Below are 25,470 nucleotides of genomic sequence, written 5' to 3'. Positions count from 1 at the left end.
ACGGACCGTTTCATGGCCTCGAGACGGATATAATTAGTTTTGAATGACTGCATCGCTTCATTTGAACGTTTTCCACTATCCATCCGTATACTAAACACTGAGCAGTTAGTGAAAGATATAAAGATAAGGCATGAGGTAGGTCTTTCATTTCATGCCCCTTATTTATCCTTTTCATAGCTAGGATATATATGTTTATATATTTCCCTTCATCTGGGATGTCGAATAAACACTTGTCTGGAAGACGTTTATCAGCAGCAGTGCTCTGGAGATAACACATTTGGCTTTAATAGCATGCAGCGTGACATTAATCGAGAGCACTGAGACATTTTCTTGTCTCAACAAAGCTTCACAAACAAGGCAACCGGGGCGTTTCACACGCTCGCTGTAACATCTGAGGGGAGACGAGGCGAGACGCAAACCTATAATTCTGCATTCCAGCTTCGCCACTGCGCGAGCCTTCGCTTTAATAACAGCGTCAGGAGGAAAGGAAAAGCAAAAAGCAGTGTTTCAGTCCCTACTCGGGTTTGCCAATTTATTTGACACTTATTAAGGATATTAAAAACAAATTCCCTTTTTTTTAAAAAACAAAAAAAGTAGTGAGAAATGAAACTTAATAGCATGATTGAGCAAAGAAAAAACAAAACAAAAAACAAGTGGAAGATTTAATAATAATAATAATAATAATAATAATTATTATTATTATTATATTCAATTATTTTATTAATTTTATTACTATCATTACTATAGATTTATAATGTTTTTAAAAAAAACAAATACTAAAATAACCAAATATTTATTATAAATTTATAAACAAATAAAAAAAAATCTTAACTGTTTTAATTTTTATAATAATATTAATTGTACATTTTTACATTGTATTATTTTTGCATCTATTAAAGAACTATAATAATAATAATAATAATAATAATAATAATAATATCATTGTTGTGATTATTATTATTATTTATAAATTGTTTTATTTTTAGTAATAAAATTACTATTGATTTATTAAGTTTTAAAACAAATCAAATAAATGTTTCTTAACTATTTGTAGACAAATATAAAATTTGTTTTGTTAATTGTTTTCATGTTTATCATCATAATAATAACAACAATAATTGTACTTCTTTTAACAATTTGCTTAATTTTTTTATGCATCTGTTAAAGAACTATTACGTAATAATAATAATAATAATAATTATTATTATTATTATTATTATTATTATTATTTAAATAAAAAACTCTTTCTATGTACTTTCTAGCTCTACAGCGAGTAAGACCATCCCACTTTTCTATATAAAGCAGCAGATTGACAATCTCAGGTTCTAAGCAGTTTATACAGAGAGCAAGATGTTACATAACACTCGGGGCATTGTTTTGGTTTCTTCCACACGTCTGTCCATCTCAAAGAGAACTAGGGGCTGAGCGCATGCATCTAAACACATGCATCTCTCATCTCTCCGAATCACTGAGGCTGAAGATGAGCGAGGCCATGAACGCCGCAAGCTCATCTCACACATACACATACAGCCTGTATGCTTTCCTTTCATCCTCTGCTACAGTATGGAGATCTTAGTGCCTCGAGGCTACACAACCCCAGCTCCAGAGCGTGGCAGGATGAAAGACTGGCACGGCGGGATTAAGTGCAGAGAGCTCGGCCAACAACAATGTGAGAAAACTGACTAGTGAGGTTTGTTATGTAACGCAGCAGCAGCAGCAGCCACGGCCCACGTTGTTCGGAAGGGAGGAGGTTTGCAGAGCGAATGGAGAGAGAGCGATCGAGAGAGAGAGAGAAAGAGAGAGAGAGAGAGAGAGAGAGAGAGAGAATGGATAATAGAAATAGAAAATTTCACTTTCATGCCACACACAATTAATTTCAAGAAATAGGAATACAGCGGTGGAGTACGATACGAAAACACACCCACTTTCTCAAGATTTTCATTTATCAGCAACAGTACTATTAATTCTACAAAGGTAAAGTTTATTAGCTTATTAACCTATTAACCAGAGCATTTGCTTTCATCTGGTTTATTATTATACTAGTTCCAATGTACCAGTGAATTATTTTCTACTAATATGAGCTACACTTACAGTGACTTCTTAGATTTCAAACTTCATCTTGATTCGGATTCAATTTAAGATCAAGATAAGTTCAAGATCGCACGGAAAAGGTCGACGTGAACTTGAGGAATGTCAGAACGGTGAAACATGAACAGGAACATGTGAGAACCTGCTAGAACAAGACAGAGGTTTCAGAAAGCGCCAATCGAGTCGCACCTTCAAACTAACTCTAACGATTATTTCACTGCTACAGCATTTCACCAACATTTCACATACAACACTGTTTCCTTTGCCGTCCGTGAGCTGGTTTGTGTCCTGTTTTTGGTTTTTTTCCTTCTACTTTCCAGAATTTTCACTGCTGTTGAATCATCTCTGGGATGTAATTCTTCACAATTATCCACTGTATGAAAAAATAACCACATTGTATCTTCCCTTCTCCGCACACTTGTCCTAATAATATAATATTTATAGCTTGGCTAATGCAAAGTCTTTGACTGAATGGCGTACCGCTGCGTGTGGAGCTCAATTTATCCTGCGCCAGCCGTGTATCCGCTGTATCGACACGTGACAAAGTGATTAAAAATCTACTCGTATTTGAATGTAATAAGTCTAAAAGGCTGGGATCAGCAGCTATGGTTAGTCCGAGGGGAAAATATTGATTGGAACGTCAGGCGGTAGCTCAGGGTTGATGTGGATTTTAAAAAAATAAGTATTGTCACATACAGGGGCCAAGTAATAAGAGGACGCTGATATATAACTGGGTTATTACTTATGGTGGCAACCTACTACATGCTGCCTTACTGTTACTCTTAAAAATACATGTGGTAGAAAAATATGCTTTTAGAAATACACATTCAGAGAGAATCATGTTTTTGGGAACTACGTCCCAAACTGTTTAATGCACACTAAATAATATGTCTATAAAATAATAATAATAATAATAATAATAATAATAACGATAACAATTATGGTGGCGGTTCAAGTGGTTAAGGCTCTGGGTTGTTGATCGTAGGATCGGGGTTCAAGCCCCAAGCTCCACTGTTGGGCAATTGAGCAAGGCCCTTAACACTCTCTGCTGCAGGGGTGCTGTATCATAGCTGCCCCCTGCACTCTGACGCCAACTTCCTCAGCTGGGATATTTGAAGAATAGAATTCCACTGTGCTGTAATGTATGTGTGGCGATAATATATATAATGAATAGTATAATAATACACTATTTAACATACTTTTTAAAAAAAAAACATCAGAAATTTTGGAGGAATTTTAATTATTGATTTTATTTTATTTTTTTACTACCCGAATTGGTGAACCTGCAAGCACAGGATCCTTCCTTTAAACGTCTTCCACTGAAAACACATACTGTATGTAATGACTTCCTATGAGAGCTGTGCTCATGTTCAATGCACAGAAACCTTCTGAAAATCTGCGATCGTTTTTCTTTCGAAAATATCGTAAAGTTGACGTGATTTCAAACACCAAATCGCCAAAATCCTGAAATGATTGTTAAGTATTCGAAATGCCGTGACGAGTGTCCTCCTCATTCCGCTGGATCAATGACATTGGAATGAATCTGAGTAATGAATCTGTTTATATTTGTGATGAATGGACTGAATGTGTTAATATGGTAAAAAAAAGAAAGAAAAAAAAAGAAGGAGAAACAGCATTAAAACATGGCCTTTTATATTTAGCAGTACAAACAATTTTACACTGAAATTCCAGACATGCCTAGAATATGTGCGCTCACATTATAACATGATAATTAAATAAACACAGTGTCCATGAATACAAGAAACAACACCAAATATGTGTTAAATTTTTTAAAAAATAATAAAAAATAAATACATTTTTAATAAATTTAGTCAGTCCAACCAGGATTGTGAATTGTTGCTTTTAAATTTGTTAAATTCGTTTTAATTTTTTTATCAAAACTTTAATTATTCATGTCAGCCTAAATAACAATTTATTTAATGTGAAATTAAAATTTGAATTCAAATCTGAAATTTCACATTCACATTTCAAATCCAAATTTTGAATTGAATTCGAAATGAAATACATTTTTAAATATATTTAGTCAGTCCCACCAGGATTGTGACTTTTTTTTTCAGTCTAAATATCAATTTATTTAATTAATACAAATTTCAAATCTCAAATTTCAAATTCTAATTCGAAATGAAATACATTTTTAAATATATTTAGTCAGTTCCACCAGGATTGTAAAGATTGTTGCTTCCAAAAATGTTGAATTTTATTTTATCAAAATTCTGACACCCTAAATATCAATTTATTTCACTTCAAATTCCAATTCAAATATGAAATTTCAAGTTCAGATTTCAAATCCAAATTTCAAATTGAATTTAATATTTGAATACATTTTTTAAATATATTTAATCAGTCCCACCAGGATTGTGAATTTTTTTTGTGTGATTGTTGCTTCCAAAAATGTTTAGTTTTACTTGCAATTTTTTTTAATCAAAACTCTGATAACTCATATCAGCCTGAATATCAATTTATTTCATTTCAAATTCGAATTTCAATCTCAAATTTAAATTTCAAATTCGAAATGAAATACATTTTAAAATATATTTAGTTAGTTCCACCAGGATTGTATTTTTTTTTTTAGATTGTTGCTTTCAAAAATAGTTATTGCTTTTTTAACAAATCTTCGGTAACTCATATCACCCTAAATGTCCATTTATTTAATTTCAAATTTGGATTCAAATCTGAAATTTCAAATCCAAATTTCCAATTGAATTTGAAATTAAATACATTTTTTAATAAATTTAGTCAGTCCCACCAGGATTGTGATTTTTTTTGGATTATTTCTTCCAAAAATGCTTGCTTTTGCTTACTGCTTTAAAAAAAAAAAAAAAACTTTCATAACTCATATCAGCCTAAATATCAATTAATTTCATTTGACACTGATATCTAGAGTGTACGCACTATAGCATAACTCTCTCTACACCTTTATGTTAAATATACAGTATTTTACACACACACACACACACACCCACACGCAGTAGGCATACATTAGAAACGCCTCTGCAAACACTTTGTCTAGAGTTGTATAGCACAGGCTGATAAATTACAGCGTACTTTTGTCAAATGGCACACATGGTGTTACTATGAGAACAGAGTGTGTTATTAAAATAGCTTTTTTCCAACAGATGGTCTGGCAATACATGACACGATAACAAATCCAACTTTTTGTCGCTCTATCCATTGCCAAGTGGGCCACACTATACCTAAGTACGTGCGGCTCTGGAAGACGAATGAATGAATGAATAAAGAGCCCTAAGATTAGCACCACCAACAACCTGAAGAGAATTACTCCTGATTTTACGGCTACTGCGATGTGATGTGAAACAGACACGGGTTCTCCGGATTCATGTTAGCGGCTGCCGATCTGAGACACTCTAAGGGAAGTCAGAAATGAGCAGCGTATTACGTAATATGGATGTGAGAATAAAATAAACTAGACTAATATTACTGCACCACAACATACGGAGAACGCCATCAACTTTCACTGATTCTGTTATTTGATATGACACAATGACAGATGCTCATCCAGGTCCGGATTTGGATTAGTATCTGTAATGGGTCATGAGATACACTCCATGAGTGATAAAGGACAGAGGTAGATGAACTGAAGAACTGAGAGCACGAAGCCTTTATTCTCACCACACATACATTGTAGCACAGTGGAATTTATTTTCTTCGTATATCCCAGCAAGGGAAGTTGGGGTCAGAGCGTAGGGTCAGCTATAAGGGTCAGCTTATAAGCTTGTTGGTGCTTGGGCTTAAAACCCCGTCAACCCAGAGCCTTAACCACTTGAACCATCACTGCCCCTGTAGAGTGTGAAGAGCTTCAGAGAGGGGTTTATTAGCGGTGAACTTTGGCTCTGCTTTTCACATCGGACATGTTTTGCTGTTATTTTGACCGATTCTTGGACAACACGTATTCTAGATTCAAAACAGGCGAAGCGGTGAATTCAGTGAAGCGTCTCTGAGCCACAACAGAAAGAAACCACTCTCAATCTCTCTCTCTCTCTCTCTCTCTCGCTCTCTCAGACACACACACTTTCTGTCCCATTTAAAAACTCTCCCTGGAGACACACTCACCATTAAATGGAGTTCCCTCTAAACTCTAAAGACTTACGCGGCTGATGTCCCTGTGGAGCAAAACTATTTTTAAAAATCTGCTTCACTAACAATAGACTCTTACACACACATACACACACACAATTAAAATACATCAAGATAATTAGGAAGCTTACCACAGCACTGAAATGTCTCGTTTGATTGGTCAGAAGCTTGGTTAACAATATTAAATGTAATTATAAATTGTTAAAAAATCATGCTGTGGTGTTCAGTAATAAATTAATGTTACAATCATTGGCAAAGTGCTGTTTTATTTTTTTTTTGCAGGTGTTTCATTCCTTACTCATCTTAAAGTGATGAATTTACTTGCATTTTCATTCAGGATAACATGAATCTTTTCTTAGATGACTTCTAGAGAAGAAATATCTCCACGACTAGATAAGAAATCGGTTCCTCAAGGGTTCCTTGGGGTAGTTAAGGTTTCTACAGCCCAGATTCTGTATTCTTTCCTAAAAGGATATTCTGATACAGGATGGAAAATGGAGTCAAGACTTCCTACTACAAAATATCTCAAATAACCAGAATTACTACAAGAGCTCTGTACACAGACAATGCTGTCTCATCTGTAAGCCTCCTCAGTTCAGCTCTCCACAGAGAGAACTTCTCTACACCATGTCTCGCTCTGCCTCCAGCCTTGCGCACACCAGCAGGGATATTGATCTGTTTTGACAGTCTCCCGTTCGCCGGCCGCTCAATTAATCCTCAGCTGGTGGAGAGAGCGTTTGTTCTTGCTGAGCGCTGCCATTAAATACAAGTTAAGAAACGTATGGTGGGAAATTTCACATAGGGAGAAGGGAATTGCGGCTTGAATCCCAGAGGCACAGCCGTAACGATGTGCCGAAGCTCATCCGATCGGCTTGAACGTGAAGAGCTGTCCTGCAGAGCCGGAGAAAAAGATCCAGCACTAACATCCTGGTTGATGTTGGCAAAAGCCTCAAAGTAAAAACAAGTCAAATGCTTTTTTATATACTTTCCATTTCCATTTTGTTGGTTGCTCTAACACATTAAAACATCGGGAATAAATTCATGATTAAAGCATAATGAATTCTTCTTTAAAAATGTCAATAAGGGTGTGCAGACTTTTTTTATATCCGCTGTCTAAAGCCCTGACAGTATGAGGGATGAAATGACATACTCTGTATTGCCAAAAGTTTTGGGACGTCTGCCTTGAACGTCCTTGAATGAATGTAATATGGAGTTGACCCTATAACAGCTTCAACTCTACTGGGAAGGCTTTCCACAAGGTTTAGGAGTGTGTTGGGAATGTTTTTGACCATTCCTCTAGATGTGCATTTGTGAGGTCAGGCACTGATGTTAGACAAGAAGGTCTGGCTCACAGTCTCCGCTCTAATTCATCCCAAAGGTGTTCTATCAGGTTGAGTTCAGGACTCTGTACAGGCCAGTTAAGTTCCTCCACACCAAACTCGCTCATCCATGTCTTTATGGACCTTGCTTTGTGCACTGGTGTGCAGTCATGTTGGAACAGGAAGGGGTCATCCCCAAACTGTTCACACAAAGCTGGGAGCATGAAATTGTCCATAATGTCTTGGTATGAAGCTGAAGCATGAAGAATTCCTTTCACTGGAACTAAGGGGCTGAGCCCAACCTCAACGATATGGAGGGGTTGGATTGACGGGAATTGTCTCGGTAACTCCCTGTGTACTTTAGGTGTGGTGTTTTCAGTTAATATCAGATTTATCAATTTACGATGTGAGTGACTGTCAATCGTGACACATTCACATGACTTTCTCTTTTCGGATATTTTTGAGTGATAACTCATAGCAACACAGTTCAAAGACGAAATCTGGAAAGTTGTCAGGGTATGAAGAAGTCATACAGTGTAAGAAAATATGGTGTGTATGGGTTAGTTGCACTTGTGGTCACACAAACATGTTGTCTGATATATGTTTTTGTCAGTAAAGAACAATGGATGGATAGTCATGTCCTTGATAGAGGTTTTGATTGCTCCGAAAGTGTAATTAACTCTGTGTTATTTGTTCCTCATAGCAGTAAAGGTACAAACTCTCACAGCTGCACCGCCATACACTCCTACACACACCTACACTCACACACTTACCTGCACCTACACAAGATCTTTTTTTCATGTGAATACAGACTGAAAACCGAGGGACTGTGTTTTCCACCAGCGCTAATCACTGAGCACATGAAACTCTACACACCCCCTGTGTTCTCTCAAACTGACTTTTTTAACACTCACTGCCTAAGAGGCAACAAGTGGCATTTGCTCAGTCGTGGGCTGCTGTTGTTTTAGTTTTTGTTGCCTGGACACGTTCTCTTGCTACATTGTTTAGTCCATGTTTGTGTTCAGGATGCGCTGGTCTCAAGTGCTAGTCAGTTCCACTGAAAGGGGCGTGGCTAATGTGCCTGACAGTCAAACTGGGTAAAAGGTGTGTTGCCAGTTCTGAGCGAAGGAGGCGTGGATAAAATGTCTGTCAGTCATACTGGAAGAGGCATGGCCTGTGGGGCTGAAAGTTGTATCGAGGGAGGCGTGGCTTTTGCGTCTGTCAGTCATTCTAAAGAACGCTTGGCCTGTGGGGCTGAAAGTTATATTGAGGGAGGCGTGGCTTTTGCGTTTGTCAGTCATTCTAAAGAAAGCATAGCCTGTGGGGCTGAAAGTTCCAGAGTGCACAATATCATCCTAATCTGTAGTGAATGGAGAAGCTGTAATTCACTGTAAACTAAAATACAAACTAATTTGATATTTTAGTGCCTTTAAAAGGGGCGTGGCCTATGCTGATGTCATGAAAGAAGGAGGTGTGGTCTCTGGCTGTCAGACACAAAGTATGATTTATTTCCTTTTTTAGATATATTTTATTCTACAGCAATAATAAAAATACATTTGAAAATGACTTTCCAAGAGGAAATGAGTAACAGCCCCTCAGTCTGTCGCTCTCACAGGTGTGTTATTCAATGTCTTGCATGTGGTGTCGAATTTCAAGCAAACTCTTTTCGGCCGTTCTGAATCACGCCGTATCACGTTACAGTATTAGAGCTGAATCATACCGTATGAATCATTCACTGTAATGCGTTGGATGGTTATTGGAAAATGAGACACACACACACCGCTCACACTGCTTATTTCAGCAAGAGTGCTAATTGTTCAACGGCAAAACGAGCGTACGGTTATTCGAGTGGTAGGTTACAGTGTTCGCTGTAAGACATCGATCAGACGACTGTGTCCACAACAGCTCAATTCCCACCGACCTGACGGCTGCCTTAGCCGATGAAGACAAACGATTTCGCCATCTCCGAAACAAATCAGTCAGTGCTTCAATTTAGTCGACGTCCAGTGAGAATCGGAGGAGGCAGGAGAAGGTGAAACGAGACGAAAGAAACAGAAAAGTGAAGAACAGACAAATCAAACGGGTTGAAATTGGGACATGAGGGGGGAAGAAAAACAACTGCTTATTGTGTTAGTCATAAGAAAAAAAATGATGAGGAGAAGAACAAAACTTTTGGGAAATGAATCTGTGCTTTAACTCAAACGCTTTCAGGAAGCTGGCATTATGGAAAACACCAGCGGAGAGATTTCCTCTGTGAAATCTGATTCAGCAGGATGGACCAGCCTGCGTCTAACAAGCGGTCAGAGTGCACCGAGTCGGGATAAACATCCCAGCTGAGCCACGCAGTAATCTGGTTAGAGTAAACGGCTCATCCACTGATACCAGGATGATTAAAAGATATTTACAAAGCCGTCCAGTTTGGCTGTAACGTGATACAAATCCATCCATCTGCACTACATCTGATTATATTTCATCTCGTTAGGGGAGGAAACGTAAGAGAGCTTTTACGCTTGCTGGGTTTTTTTTTTCTCAACCGCCAGCTCACATTTTACAGGTATTTCAAAAGGAAGAGGATGCAGGATGGGTGTCAGGGTTGAGCTGAATGCGTCGGATTTGAGCTGAATGTGTAAGGTTTGTGCTGAATGCATCAGATTTGGGCTGAATATGCCAGATTTGGGCTGAATGCATCAGATTTGAGCTAAATGTGTCAGATTTGGGCTGAATGCTGTAGATTTGGACTGAATGCATCGTTTGAGCTGAATGTGTCAGATTTGAGCTGAATGCATCGTTTGAGCTGAATGTGTCAGATTTGAGCTGAATGCATCAAGTTTGAGCTGAATGTGTCAGATATGAGCTGAATGCATCAAGTTTGAGCTGAATGTGTCAGATTTGAGCTGAATGCATCAAGTTTGAGCTGAATGTGTCAGATTTGAGCTGAATGCATCGGATATGGGCTGAATGCATCAGATTTGAGCTGAATGCATCAAGTTTGAGCTGAATGCATCAGATTTGGGCTGAATGCTTTAGATTTGGGCTGAATGCATCAGATTTGGGCTGAACGCATCAGATTTGGGCTGAATGCATCAGGTATGAGCTGAATGCGTAAGATTTTGACTGAATGCGCCAGGTTTTGACTGAATGCATCAGATTTGGGCTGGATGTGTTAGATTTGAGCTGAATGCGCCAGGTTTTGGCTGAATGCATCAGATTTGGGCTGGATGTGTTAGATTTGAGCTGAATGCGCCAGGTTTTGACTGAATGCATCAGATTTGGGCTGGATGTGTTAGATTTGAGCTGAATGCGCCAGGTTTTGGCTGAATGCATCAGATTTGGGCTGGATGTGTTAGATTTGAGCTGAATGCGCCAGGTTTTGGCTGAATGCATCAGATTTGGGCAGGATGTGTTAGATTTGAGCTGAATGCGCCAGGTTTTGACTGAATGCATCAGATTTGGGCTGGATGTGTTAGATTTGAGCTGAATGCGCCAGGTTTTGGCTGAATGCATCAGATTTGGGCTGGATGTGTCAGATTTGAGCTGAATGCGCCAGGTTTGAGCTGAATGCATCAGATTTTTAAAGGAATTTTTTTTCAAGGTTTTGTTTAAGAATGCTTGCGAAGTTCCTGCTCCTGTTGGGGTCCAAGCGACGAAAACAAAAATGCTGGAAAAAGTGCGACATTGCAATATACACTCGCTGGCCACTTTAATAGGAACACCCAGCACTTTTCCAATCTTCCTTGGAGGTCAGGTCAGAAAGCCTGTTACTGACAACGTGTCCTCAATGTGTCAGATTAGATACAATTCTGTCATTTAATATGCTAGAATAAATTAATAACAAGTGAGCATTGCACAGATTTGTGCCTGACACACCAGGGAACAATTAAAAAGCAAATAAAGTGGAACCGAACCATTTTAGGTTTGAAATTGCACACCAAGATAAACAGGATATTAACAGTGTGTGTCTATTTCCCTGGTCTCATCCTGTCATCCAGCTCCATCAGATCCATATTTATCACCTGTGGTATCCCTGGAGCGCTTGTTCGAAAACCCTGAGCGAAGACGTTCTGATGTTAACCTCATTAAACCCCATCCATAATGCATGCAGAGAAAATCTATAAACACTGACATGGGGAGGTGTTTAAATACACGGCTCGTATCTTGTAGTCATGCCGGTGTTCACAATGAAACTGATATGGCTCTGAAAATAGCCTTGTGCAGTTCTGAAATGTTTAGGGATTGAAAAGCCAGGGTTCGAGAGGATTACGATGGTCACGGGACAAGATCCAGTGATCAAGATCAGATTTCACATAGTAAGATCAAGCCGCGAGTCCGAGATGTGACCGATGTAGCCTACTCAAGACTGTGTTTGGAGGGAAAAGGTCGTGATATGCTTCTGCCTTCTGTTTCGGGACAAACCCAAACCAAACCTGTTTGAATTTCCACTTCATGAAACTTATTAGCATTAGCATTTTCTCTGGAAGTCATCACACGATTCTTATTACTGAAACATCTCCGTAGCAGTGAATACATTTCATTCACTAGTCGGCCATTTTGCTTATGATGTCATGCTCTGGGCGAGTACGGACAGGAAGCAAATGAAATCAAGCAGATCAGATGTTTCACGCTTTTATGAAAGCCTGCTACTCGTGTTTTTGAAATATTGGGGTTTTTTCCATCAGATTTAAAGGACAAACACGCTAGACTTTCAGCACGCGCAATTTCTTCGGAGGCTGCTGAGAACATGGGCAGAAACCGGATATGACATCACACGCCAAGACTTTCAGTGTTTTTATCCACTCCACAAACCAAGCAGTTTGTCTTTCTCTTTCTGTTTTCTTTTAAAGGTCTGTTTTTTCCTCCATCTTGCCCTTGGGACGCACGTGTTCACGTGATCGCAGGACAGAGTTCACCAAATGTGAACTTTATAACAGAACAAAATGTGAATCTTTCTTTGTAAAGTTTTCTGCATGATTATAAATTGTTTAATAAACAATTATAGCTGAGAATCTGTGCTTCATCCGTGGATAGAGGTCTTTTCAGGGCCTGAAACATGTGAACAGAAGCCTGAAGTGATCCACGGTGACTCACAGTAATCATTAATCGGGAATCACTCTTTTAAAATGATTCGATTATTACATGTCTAATTAGACTTTTACAAATCACTGAGTGCCCCTTTAAATGGCAAACACGGATACAGGTGAGAAAACTCATTCTGCAACAAACAGCAATGAAAAACCAAACAGGATCATCGGCGCTCCTTCATTTTTTATCAACAATCTCATTAAAAATTGTGGCAGGCAATTATTACAACTGATACTATATATAACCCCCGAAGCCCTGTTACTCCCATTAATTAGGGCAGCTTGTTTGTGTGTGTGTGTGTGGTAGTGTGTGAGGGTATGTGGGTGTGTTTGTTTGTTTATGTGTATGTGGGTGTGTGTGGGGGGGGGGGTGAGTGTGTTTGGATGCATATGTGTATATATATGTATATATGTATGTATGTATGTATGTGTGTGTGTTGTATGTTGATATGGAGGTGTTTATGTGTGTGTGTTTGTTTGTGTATATATCTGTATGTATGTGTGTGTATTTATGTTGATATGGATGTATGTTTGTGTGTGTGTGTTTGTGTGTATATATATGTATATATAAATATATATGTGTGTGTGTGGTTGTGTGTGTGTATATATATATGTATGTTTGTGTGTGTGTGTTTGTGTGTATGTATGTGTGTGTGTGTGTATATATATATATATGTATATGTATGTGTGTTTTTGTGTGTATACATATGTATATATAAATATATATGTGTGTGTGTGGTTGTGTGTGTGTATATATATGTATGTTGTGTGTTTGTGTGTATGTATGTGTGTGTGTGTGTGTGTATATATATATATATATATATATATATATATATATATATATATATATATGTATATGTATGTGTGTTTTTGTGTGTATACATATGTACGTGTGTGTTTGTGCGTATGTGTGTGTGTGTGTTTGTTTGTGTGTGTGTGTATATATGTATGTGTGTGTTTGTTGGTTTGTTTGTTTGTGTATGTGTCCACAGCAGTACACAGCAACTGCAACATGATCCTGCCCGAGTATTGGTTCAAGATCCAACCGTTCATGATTACTGAGCCAAGGACAAAAGTCAAAAGCAGACATGGTTTGTATTGCCAGTTAGTGTGTTGTTTAGAAAAAAATGTTAAAAAAAATAGATGAGGCTTGCACAAAACAAAACAAAATTGTTTCATCGGCACAAGTGAGTTCAAACATAATGGTATGTCCAGTTTGTTTTAGAGTACGAGGACAAGAAGTGACAGGCAGCAACAAAGGTGTTTCTCTCTCTCTCTCTCTCTCTCTCTCTCACACACACACACAGAGGAATGAGCTCTGCTTTGTCACATGGCCCTCTCTTCATGGTTGGGGAATCCTCTAATCCGTCTTTTTGTTCATCTACTGGACACACACTGAGACACAGAGGTCAGTTCATGTTCCCAGGCTCCTCTGTCCTCTGCTAAACGCTCATGCCATGTGCTCTGCCATCTGCTTGAACTCCTTAAAGCCGAAGAAATGTATTTCTTTTATAATATAGCCATAGAAAAAGTTAAGCTGAGCTCGACTCTGAGATCATAGAAATGAGAATATTCTTGTGTTTTATTTTATACTTTTATTTACCTCCGTCTCTTCAGTTAAGCTACTGTATAAGAGGCTGGAAGGTTGTGAGTTTAAATCCCAGGACTGCCAGAGGGCCAATGTTGGGTCCTTGATCATGGACCCATTATTCATTCTTGACTTTTCATCATCAACTTGTGTAAGGTTATTATTTGCGTGTCATACTATTCTGGATCCCATTAAAATCCTGACAGAATTCCATAACAGAATTCCATAACAGGAAGTATGAAAAGGATAGACCTGTGATTAATTAAAATCGATGTCTTTGTACTTTAGTGGCTCCAATTTTCTAAACGTTTCTTAGTTTAACGCAAATAATCCAAAATGGTAAAGCAATAAAAAGGTAGAGATGTAGAGAGAGAGAGAGAGAGAGAGAGAGAGAGAGAGAGAGAGAGAGAGAGAGCAGATGGTCACATGATCGTATTCTTCAATGGAGATCCTACCAGATCTGCACTTGTGAACTCCTATAGTTCTTGACTGCAATGTCCAACACGTCTTATACATTATACAGTTAGACAGCCGTGTTTTCTACTGCGATAGATTATGTGAGGTCAAAGGAAAGTGAAGAACCCAGAGGAACAGCAGGCAGGAATCAGATCAACCTCAGAACCTGGAGCTGCACCACCATGCCACCAATTATTATTATTATTATAAAATTATTAGCTGTAAATACAGTAAATACTGCACAAATATGTATGTATATATGTATGTATGTATGTATGTACGTACTAAGAGCACCACAACAAATTCCTTGTGTGTCTGTGCACACTTGGCAAATAAAGCTAATTATTATTCTAATTATTATTATTATTATTTTATTACTAATGATATTATTGAAGCAATATCAGTCATAACACTTGCAATTAGTAGCAGTAGTAGAAAGGTAGTAAAATTGATGTTGGCATTTATTTTCCTGTAATATTAGTGTAATAATTATAATAATAATAATAATAATAATAATAATAATAATAAGCTAAAGTTGTAGTAGTAAAGTCGTAGCATTGTCGTTGATATTTATTATTGTATTATATGATTGTACTTTCCGCACATTTCACATTTTTTTCTTTCCAACGTGGCATGATAATAATTCTAATAAGATCGACGTAAAATCTGATCAATATTTGAATAATCTTGCTTAGAAGTGAATTGCAGTAAAGCCTGGATCCTCTCTTGACGCAGTAATGAAGAGCGAATATTTACATTGCCCTGTTGATCTACTGTCGTTATGGATCAGATTTCAGAATAAAAATAAATAAATATGCTTACACCTGCGTTGATTTACACGTCTGTGATTAGCGGGGCTGTTTAAAGGGAACTGCTGCTATTGTCCATTATATAACAGGAAAAAGTCGCGTGCGTTAATTAAGCTCGGCTCCCTTTAAATGAATGTTGTTATTTTAATTGCGCGTGCCGCCGGATTGCTGCAGCATTAATTAGAAATGTGATGCAACAGTGTTGCACCGCGATTCCTCTAATAAACAAATACCCCCCTTCATCAACAGCACCATCAGCCGTGTGTGTGTGTGTGAGTGTAAACATCTCTCACCTTTTTCTTGACTCGAAGAAATGATTTCCTCCTCCTTTGGATTTGCTACCTGGGTAATGATGGACGTGTTGTCCATGGAAACGGGATTGTTTTCTTGTTATTTCAAGAACAAGTCCTCGCTTTAAGTCGCCTGCTTCACTGGAATACTGGACTATGCAGCAGCTAGCCCTGCCTGCTAGCGAGCTAGCCAAGACTGTCCCGATGTGAAACACACACACACACATATACACACACATACACACACACACACACCGCCGTGTGTGTACCGCTCTCTCACATCAAAATCCACTTTGCACTGATGCAAGAATGAAAAATATATGTACTTTTTGTTTGATCTGTCAAATGATAGAAATAACATCCATATAAAGAAATTATAAAAAATAAAAAAATGTGTCAGTTTTTGGGTGCAGCTCCTGCTCCTGCCTCAAGATGGCGCCACACGTTTGTTTACTGTTTATTTGGAAAATTGCGACGTGTTGTCGGACTCATTTTACTCAAGTAACCAAATAAATAAAGGAATAAATAAATAAATAAATAAATAAATAAAACAAATTATTGTTTTAAATGTGTTCATCATAGGTGTTTATCTGAAAAAGCATTGAAGCATTGAATTTCACACAAAAAAAAAACAATATGGGCTGCTAGTCACTATTTAACAAAAACATAAATAAATAAAAAAAAATGATTGTTTTGTCATTACTTATAATAATCATCGCTTCAATGTTTTCCACACTTTATATAATGTATATTTTGAATATTCACTGGGATTTAGCTTGCTAATAAAGATTTCCTTCATTAGCATGTTCGAGCCTAGCTGCGTTTATTGTCCTCTAGCGGAATAACAGAGATTAGCACAAGAGACGATTTAAACTGTAAAGATAATGATGTAAGAAGTTATTGTAAATATAGTCTACATTCATAAGAAAACACTAATTTTTTTTTTTTTTTTCATTTATTACAAAACCTTCAGCAGTATGTTCTACTGAAATAATGTTAGCTGGCCTATGTTTGTTTTGCTATCAGAGCCTAATTACACATATACAAATGATTACCTACATAATATCTAGATAACACAGAAATAAAAAATAAAAATAAAAGGTTTAAATGAATGAAAAATTAATCTACAAAAAACTGGAAAATTCCAGAAAATGCATCTTAAATGGTTGCTCTTGTTTCCTTTGAGCATGCTAAGTCACCCAACTGGCAAACTATGTATAATTAATTAATTAATTAATTAATGCAAAAACAGGTTTTTGGAAAATGGGAGGAAGCCAAAGAACCCTGAGGAAACCTATAGAGAAACGGGGAAACCTTATAGAACTCCATACAAACAACAAGCTCAGGTTCGAACAGAGGATTCTGGAGGTGTCAGGAAGCAACGCTACACTACCTGCTGTGCCACCTCGTGAAAATCTTGTTTTATTTTTAACAGTAACTATTATTTACGGTCATGTTTAGGTTAGCCAGCATTCAACACCGAGACTTATTTGTCAGAGCGCTTATCGAATGGTGTTATACTGAACATTGAACAGCTTCTGTTGGCTTTATGCTCCGATATATATTCCATTATATGCAGTATTGCATAACCACATGAGCTTTTATAAGCTATCTCCTTTGCACTGCCTATCCAATCTGTCCCTTTAGCTCTTTATTCATGCTTAGACTAGAGAGCTTCAATTGCGCTGAAGCTGAATCATGATGAACTCCAGCATCCTGTGATTATGGAGAGTTATTGAATTTCTTGTTAAGCAAATATGACATCCTGATAAAATATCACCCAGCGTGCTGAAATACACTCGGCGCTGTTGCCGTGCAGGCTGGGAGGCGAGCACTTCAATCTTTGTGTAAATCAACATGATTTATTATGTTCTTCTGCATTTCAACTAACCCTCAGAGTGTTAAGAGAATTACAGAGCCGCTCTCCTATATTCTCCAGTCACAAATCTGGACACTGTGGAATCGATCTTAGCCGAAGGTTGTGTTCTTGTGAGGTTTTTAACGTTTTTGTTGACTTTTCCTCACCTCGATTTATAGTATGTTTGCCTGGAAAATGGACTCTTTACCTTGACCAAAAAATTTATGAACCTGTCTATACATGTGGCCAAAATGTAAATATGTATAAATGAGGATTTTCTCAGCTATTCATAATAGCTAATATAATAATGGCAATTTTAGTGTGATTTTTAATAGATATGTGCAGAACTACAACGTTTAGCTGGGTTAAGTGGAAAACTAACTGAATGTTTCATGAAGGTGGTCACAAACCTTAATAAGGAACCTATAAAGCTAATAAGGCTAAACCCCACAGGGGCTAATTTCACAGGCCGCCCATTTTAACCATTTAACTGCTGTATTGTGTTTGTTTCTTATTCAAGCAGATAATAACATAATTAATGGCTTTAGAAACATAATATTGAACACAGATAGGGTGAAATCTGTCTGTTATGGTCAGGGACATAATATGGTTTATCCAACCACGAACCATGGACAAAATGTTTTCAGGAAACTAAATGTGAAATGAATGAATATATCTGGTCTTTTTCTAATCTAAACAGTCTAGTTTTGGGGAGTTGGCATCTGCTGGAGCCTCTGGATGACAGTAGGGACACCTGATGTTGTCTTCTGCTGTTGTAGCTCATCCGCCTCAATACTCATCATGTTGTGTGTTCTGAGATGCTTTTCTGCTCAGCATGGTTGTAAAAGGTTTGAGTATTTTTGGATTGTGGTGCACCATTCTGCTTAAACTTGTGTGTGAAAATCTCAGGAGATCAGCAGTTACTCGAGCCAGCTTATCTGATGTTTGATGTGAAAATTAACTAAAGATCTTGACCTGTATCTGTAGGATTTTAAGCACAACCGCTGATAAATAGCTGTGTGAAAGAGCAGGGGTTCCTAATAAAGTGACCGGAGTGTTTTTCTCAGTTCTCATATGCTTCTATTGCCACCTTGTGGTATTTCATGGAATTACAATATATTATTTATAATATGTTTGTGTTTAGTAGAACTTGAAAATAATTCAGATGTTTTTTTATATTTATTATGTGGCTTCTGTACATGCAGGAAGAAGAAGAGGAAAGAGTTTTAAAAATATATATTTTGTATATATATTTTTTAAATATTAGCCTAATGTGTCTATTTTGTGTTTTAGGCTAACGTAAACCCTTGCAAGATTTTTTTCAAGTTGTGAAATTATTAGTTTATAAGTTTGTTTATTATTCATAATAACATTCATCATTTTTATATGTATAGAAATGTATACAAAAGGCGGAATTGAAGTTTGCTGATGACACCACCCTCATTGGCCTACAGGAGTGAAATGGACCGTCTGGTGTCATGGTGCAGCATGAACAACCTCTCTCAAGGCAGTGGAGATGATAGTGGATTTCAGGAAGGACCCAGCCCCCCTCCCCCCCCATCCTCTGACTCTCCGGTGACATCTGTCGAGTCCTTCCGCTTCCTGGGCACCACCATCACCCAGGAGCTCAAGTGGGAGCAGAACATCAGCTCCCTCACCAAGAAGGCTCAGCAGAGGATGTATTTCCTACGGAAGCTGAAGAAGTTTCTCCTCCCTGTGAAGATGTTGGTGAACTTCTACACTGCCATCATCGAATCTATCCTCACATCCTCCATCGCGGTCTGGTTTGCTGCAGCTAGGGACAAGGCCAAGCTGCAGCGTGTCATCCACTCTGCTGAGAAGGTGATCGGCTGCAGTCTCCCATCTCTCCAGGAGCTGAACATCTCCAGGATTTGTCCTCAAAGTTGATGCGTTAGAAGCAGGAAAAATGGACAAGCGTAAGGATTTGAGTGAGTTTGATGAAGGTACAAATTGTGATGGCTAGACCACTGGATCAGAGCATCTCCAAAACTGTAGCTCCTCTGGGGTGTTCCCGGTCTGCAGTGGTCAGTATCTATCAAAAGTGGTTCATGGAAGAAACAGTGGTGAACCAGTGACAGGGTCATTGATGATGTGGAAAGCGAAGGCTGGCCCGTGTGATCCGATCCAACAGACGAGCTACTGTTGCTCAAATTGCTGAAGTAGTTAATGCTGGTTCTGATAGAAAGGTGTCAGAATACACAGTGCATGACGGGTCAGGGCTGTTTTGGCAGCAAAAGGGGGACAAACACAATATTAGGCTGGTGGTCATAATGTTATGCCTTAATTTAATGCTTATGCTTTAATTAAAACATTCAAATGGTAAAAGATCAATCTTGTGCTTCTAAATTATTTAAAATGAAATGAAATTAACATGGAAATAGAGAAATAGAGAGGGAGGGGTACTCCTTAAGGGCTGGGATACCTGGATACCTTGGGAAACCAAGCTGACAGGAAGGGTGATCACTCTTTGCTAGGGACCTTGGGAACTTGGTGTAAAGTCCTTAGGAATATATGGCTTTGGGTATATTGTCCCTAGGAACATTTGGTTCTGGGTATATAGTCCCTATGAATATAGGGAACTTGGTATACAGTCCCTATGAATATAGGGCCCTGGCTATATAGTCCCCAGGTATATAGGGTAGTTAGTTTCTAACAACATTGGGTCCTGGGTAGATAATCCCTAGGAATATATGGAACTTAGTATACAGTCCCTAGGAACATTGGGAACCAAAGATGCATAGAGTTTTTGGTTATACAACAAGCATAATCTCTCTCTCTCTCTCTCTCTCTCGATGCAAAGCTGAGCCCGGTTCTGCTCTGCGGAAGTACATCAACACCATTAACGCCTGCTACCCTGAGGAGATAGTCAGGTTTATAACTGTTCTTAATGAACATTGATTCATGTATAACCCTGGTTAAAATGTAGATATTATTAATAGACAATAATATAGTAATAGTAATATATTAATATAGTAATATATCAATAGACATATTACTCAGTAATGATTATGTTCATATGGTTCTTTGTTTTGTTTAATTCTATTTTCGTGTTTATAATGTTTATAACACTGTGTAAAGAGTAAGCTTAGCAGTTATTTTTTTATATTTTATTTATCTTATGCATTTATTTGTATATGTAATGTAAATGTGTAGTATGGCCCTTTAAGAGGTTTTTTTTTTTTCATTCATTAGCTTTTGCCGCAGGTGGGACTTGAGAAAATGTGGAGCAGGATTGATGACACTTAATGATTGGATGTCAGTTTATTTGTCCCGCCCATCACATTCATGTACGCGTTTTTTTGGGCAAAACGCGGAGGAAGAGAAAGTGGGTGGGGCGAGGGGACAAAAAGGTAGAAGAAGGGAGCGCTAATTAACAGGGGAGGTGAATAACTGCAAATTGTAGAAATTTACTTTTCACCTTTAAGTCATTTAAGAACGTTAAGGATCCAAATGTGTTTCTTGTCATGGTTGCTGTTCTTCGCGATCCCCGGGAAGAAGCAGCACGGACACCTGTTTCTGGAAGCTTCAGTAATAGCAGTAATTCTAACAGATAGCGCTCTTAGTCCCCGTGAGGATCAGCGTTCCTCTGGTCACGTGGGACGGACGCCATCGCTCTGATGGACAGTTCATGGTGTTTCATCGGATCGTGAGTTCCAGCTTTTGATATTCAGTTATATTTTGTCATTCGCTCTGTTGAGTGAAGCGGCCAGTTAGTGTTGGACCCAACGCACCCAAGCTACAACCCAGGCCTGCATCGGGGGTATGAACAGTGTGTGTGTGTGTGTTTGTGTGTGGGCCCACTATTAGTGTAATATTGTTGTTTGTTTTCTATAATTGAATAGTGGAACACACATCCTGGCTGTTAGTGTATATTTTGTCAGTCTTAAAAACACATATTTTATTTTAACCTTTTAGTTATATTCGGCTAGGCTGCTTTAGGGACCATCTGCAAATTTACCTCTCGGTACAAAACGAAGTCCAATAATTAATACAAATTACGTTCACAAAGCCATAGTTAATGACTTCTGGGCAAACTGACTGAAAATATTTAGCAAATATGTCGCCTTAGACAATACCTCCCCTAATGTATGTACAGTACACAAATATTTTTAGAGGAAAAAAATACATAAATTCATCAAAATGGGGTTAGTCATTTTCCAAAGGTTGTAGTATATTTGTAGTTACAAGACTGACCTACTACAGGTGGAATTTTGCCAATATCACTCTTACTTTATGTACAGTACATAATTATTTGTTGGAAAGAAATACTGTAATTCATCAAAATAATTTTTATGTTCCAAAAGTTGTAGTACATTCATAATGCCTTACCACAGTAAAACGTTTGCCTTCTACTTATGTGTATTATTGATTTTGTGTATCTTGTGTGTGTTATTTGTTCACAAGTTAATCTTTCTTTAACAGGTACTTTTCACCTGGATATTCAGAAGCACTACTGGAAAGGATCAAGGACTCTCAGCCTGCTTAGGACAGGAAGCTCATCTTCATGATATGCTTAATGATAAATATGCTTTTGTCTAGTGCGGGGCACTGGTGGCTCAGTGGTAGGTTTCCTGCCTACCATACGGAAAGCCCGGGTTTGATTCCCAGTCCAAACCCCAGCCACTGGATGCAGTGCCAGTCCCAAGCCTGGATAAAATGGGAGGGTTGTGTCGGGAAGGGCATCCAGTACCTGAGCCAAGCGGTTGAGCGGACCAGTTGGTCCACTGTGGCAACCTCTCACACACGTAGGGAGCAGCCGAAAGATCAACAATATGCAATTATCTAGCATGTCTGCTAACTACATACATGAGACATTATTACATCAATAAGAAATCACTTAAAATAGAGAAATGCAGCATGAACAACCCCTCTCAAGATAGTGGAGATGATAGTGGATTTCAGGAAGGACCCAGCCCCCCGTCATCCTCTGACTCTCCAGTGACGTCTGTTGAGTCCTTCCGCTTCCTGGGCACCACCATCACCCAGGAGCTCAAGTGGGAGCAGAACATCAGCTCCTTCACCAAGAAGGCTCAGCAGAGGATGTATTTCCTACGGAAGCTGAAGAAGTTTCTCCTCCCTGTGAAGATGTTGGTGAACTTCTACACTGCCATCATCGAATCTATCCTCACATCCTCCATCGCGGTCTGGTTTGCTGCAGCTACAGCCAGGGACAAGGCCAAGCTGCAGCGTGTCACCCACTCTGCTGAAGTGATCGGCTGCAGTCTCCCATCTCTCCAGGAGCTGAACGTCTCCAGGGTTTGTCCTCAAAGTTGATGTGTTAGAAGCAGGAAAAATGGACAAGTGTAAGGATTTGAGCGAGTTTGATGAAGGGACAAATTGTGATGGCTAGACCACTGGATCAGAGCATCTCCAAAATTGCAGCTCTTGTGGGGTGTTCCCAGTCTGCAGTGGTCAGTATCTATCAAAAGTGGTCCAAGGAAGGAACAGTGGTGAACCGGCGACAGGGTCATGGGCGGCCAAGGCTCACTGATGCACATGGGGAGTGAAGGCTGGCCCGTGTGATCCGATCCAACAGACTTGCTACTGTTGCTCAAATTGCTGAAGAAGTTAATGCTGGTTCTGATAGAAAGGTGTCAGAATACACAGTGCATGACGGGTCAAGGCTGTTTTGGCAGCAAAAGGGGGACCAACACAATATTAGGCAGGTGATCATAATGTTATTCCTTAATTTAATGCTTATGCTTTAAAACATTCAAATAGTAAAAGATCAATCTTGTGCTTCTAAATTATTTAAAATGAAATGAAATTAACATGGAAATATAGAAATAGAGAGGGAGGGGTGACTCCTTAAGGGCTGGGATATAAACCAAGCTGACAGGAAGTCTATGGTGATCACTCTTTGCTAGGGATCTTGGGAACTTGGTGTAAAGTCCTTAGGAATATATGGCTTTGGGTATATTGTCCCTAGGAACATTTGGTTCTGGGTATATAGTTCCTATGAATACAGGGAACTTGGTATATAGTCCCTAGGAATATAGGGTCCTGGGTAGTTAGTTTCTAACAACGTTGGGTCCTGGGTAGATAATCCCTAGGAATATATGGAACTTGGTATACAGTCCCTAGGAACATTGGGAACCAAAGAGTTTTTGGTTATACAACAAGCATAATCTCTCTCTCTCTCTCTCTCTCTCTCTCTCTCTCGATGCAGGCGAACATTAAGAACATTCTTCAGAAGTGCACTTACCTTCCAGCACTGGAGCAGTTCCTCTATGAAGCTCCCAGCAATGTTCTCAAACACATCATCTACCAGTTCAGCAAGGTCCATTGCAGGTTCCCCAATACACACATAGCATTTCCTATTGAAGGCTGGCTGTGTAAATGAATCATCTGTCTGTTGGTTTCATGTCCTGTAGGTTCTTCCTCATAACAGTAAAACTCGGAGGTCGTTTGTAACCAGCAGAGGACTGAAGAAAGTGCAGGAAATTAAAGCTGAGCCCGGTTCTGATCTGCAGAAGTACATCAACACCATTAATGCCTGCTACCCTGAGGAGATAGTCAGTAGTGTGTATGGCCCCTTAAGAGTTTTTTTTTTCATTCATTAGCCTTTGCCGCAGGTGGGACTTGAGAAAATGTGGAGCAGGATTGATGACACTTAATGATTGGATGTCAGTTTATTTGTCCCGCCCATCACATTCATGTACGCGTTCTTATTGGGCAAAACGCGGAGGAGGAGAAAGTGGGTGGGGCGAGGGGACAAAAAGGTAGAAGAAGGGAGCGCTAATTAACAGAAATTTATTTGAAGTCATTTTAGAACGTTAAGGATCCAAATGTGTTTCTTGTCATGGTTTCTGTTCTTCGCGATCCCCGGGAAGAAGCAGCACGGACACCTGTTTCTGGAAGCTTCAGTAATAGCAGTAATTCTAACAGATAGCGCTCTTAGTCCCCGTGAGGATCAGCGGTCCTCTGGTCACGTGGGACGGACGCCATCGCTCTGATGGACAGTTCATGGTGTTTCATCGGTTTCATCCAGCTTTTGATATTCAGTTATATTTTGTCATTCGCTCTGTTGAGTGAAGCAGCCAGTTAGTGTTGGACCCAACGCACCCAAGCTACAACCCAGGCCTGCATCGGGGGTATGAACAGTGTGTGTGTGTGGGCCCACTATTAGTGTAATATTGTTGTTTGTTTTCTATAATTGAATAGTGGAACACACAGCTGGCTGTTAGTGTATATTAAAATTTTACCTGTAGTAAATCAGTTTTGTCCCTATAAATGTACTACAACCTTTTGATCATTAATACAAACACTTCTGGTGAATTACAGTATTTTTTCATGAAAATCTTTCTGTACTGTACGTACAGTAAGGGAGATATCGGCAAATTGATGAAATAAAGTATTGGGGAAATGACACCTGTAGTAAATCACTATGAGCAATACAAGCTTTACAGTTTGACAATGTGTTATTTTATATGGTAAAAGTCACTTTAATTAAAACACAGTCGGTAGTCGGGAGACCCTAGAACACCAACCTGCAGAACTTAGGTTAGTGAAATCTAAGGGGGAAAGGGTGTTACACATGGGGAAAATGGAACAATCATCTTCAACTTATGTGTATTATTGATTCATGTGTAAGTATCTTATGTGTGTTATTTGTTCACTAGTTAATCTTTCTTTAACATGTACTTTTCACCTGGATATTCAGAAGCACTACTGGAAAGGTTCGAGAACCATCAGCCTGCTTAGGACAGGAAGCTCATCTTCATGATATGCTAAATGATAAATATGCTTTTATCTACTGTAGCATGGGGCACTGGTGGCTCAGTGGTAGGTTTCTCGCCTACCATGTGGAAAGCCCGTGCCCAAACCCCAGCCACTGGACGCAGTGT

At 38.8% G+C, this 25,470-nt stretch overlaps 1 protein-coding gene across 4 annotated transcripts in view; it reads right to left on the bottom strand.

Moving 5' to 3' along the window:
• ctdspla (CTD (carboxy-terminal domain, RNA polymerase II, polypeptide A) small phosphatase-like a) overlaps nucleotides 1–16,006 on the bottom strand; it is a 39,175-nt gene extending 23,169 nt beyond the window's left edge. For 2 of the 4 annotated variants that reach the window (XM_058376455.1, XM_058376456.1), the window contains exon 1: nucleotides 15,748–16,006. In XM_058376455.1, the coding sequence (XP_058232438.1) occupies nucleotides 15,748–15,983 (236 nt within the window). In that variant the 5' untranslated portion in view covers nucleotides 15,984–16,006. The remainder of the gene's footprint in view (nucleotides 1–15,747) is intronic. The other 2 variants (XM_058376459.1, XM_058376457.1) reach the window with 2 other exon arrangements.
• Between the last annotated feature and the right edge of the window lie 9,464 nt (nucleotides 16,007–25,470).

Source organism: Hemibagrus wyckioides, linkage group LG23 (assembly GCF_019097595.1).
Source record: "Hemibagrus wyckioides isolate EC202008001 linkage group LG23, SWU_Hwy_1.0, whole genome shotgun sequence".
NCBI classification, from domain to species: domain Eukaryota; kingdom Metazoa; phylum Chordata; class Actinopteri; order Siluriformes; family Bagridae; genus Hemibagrus; species Hemibagrus wyckioides.
This window is presented reverse-complemented; position numbering and strand designations above follow the sequence as displayed.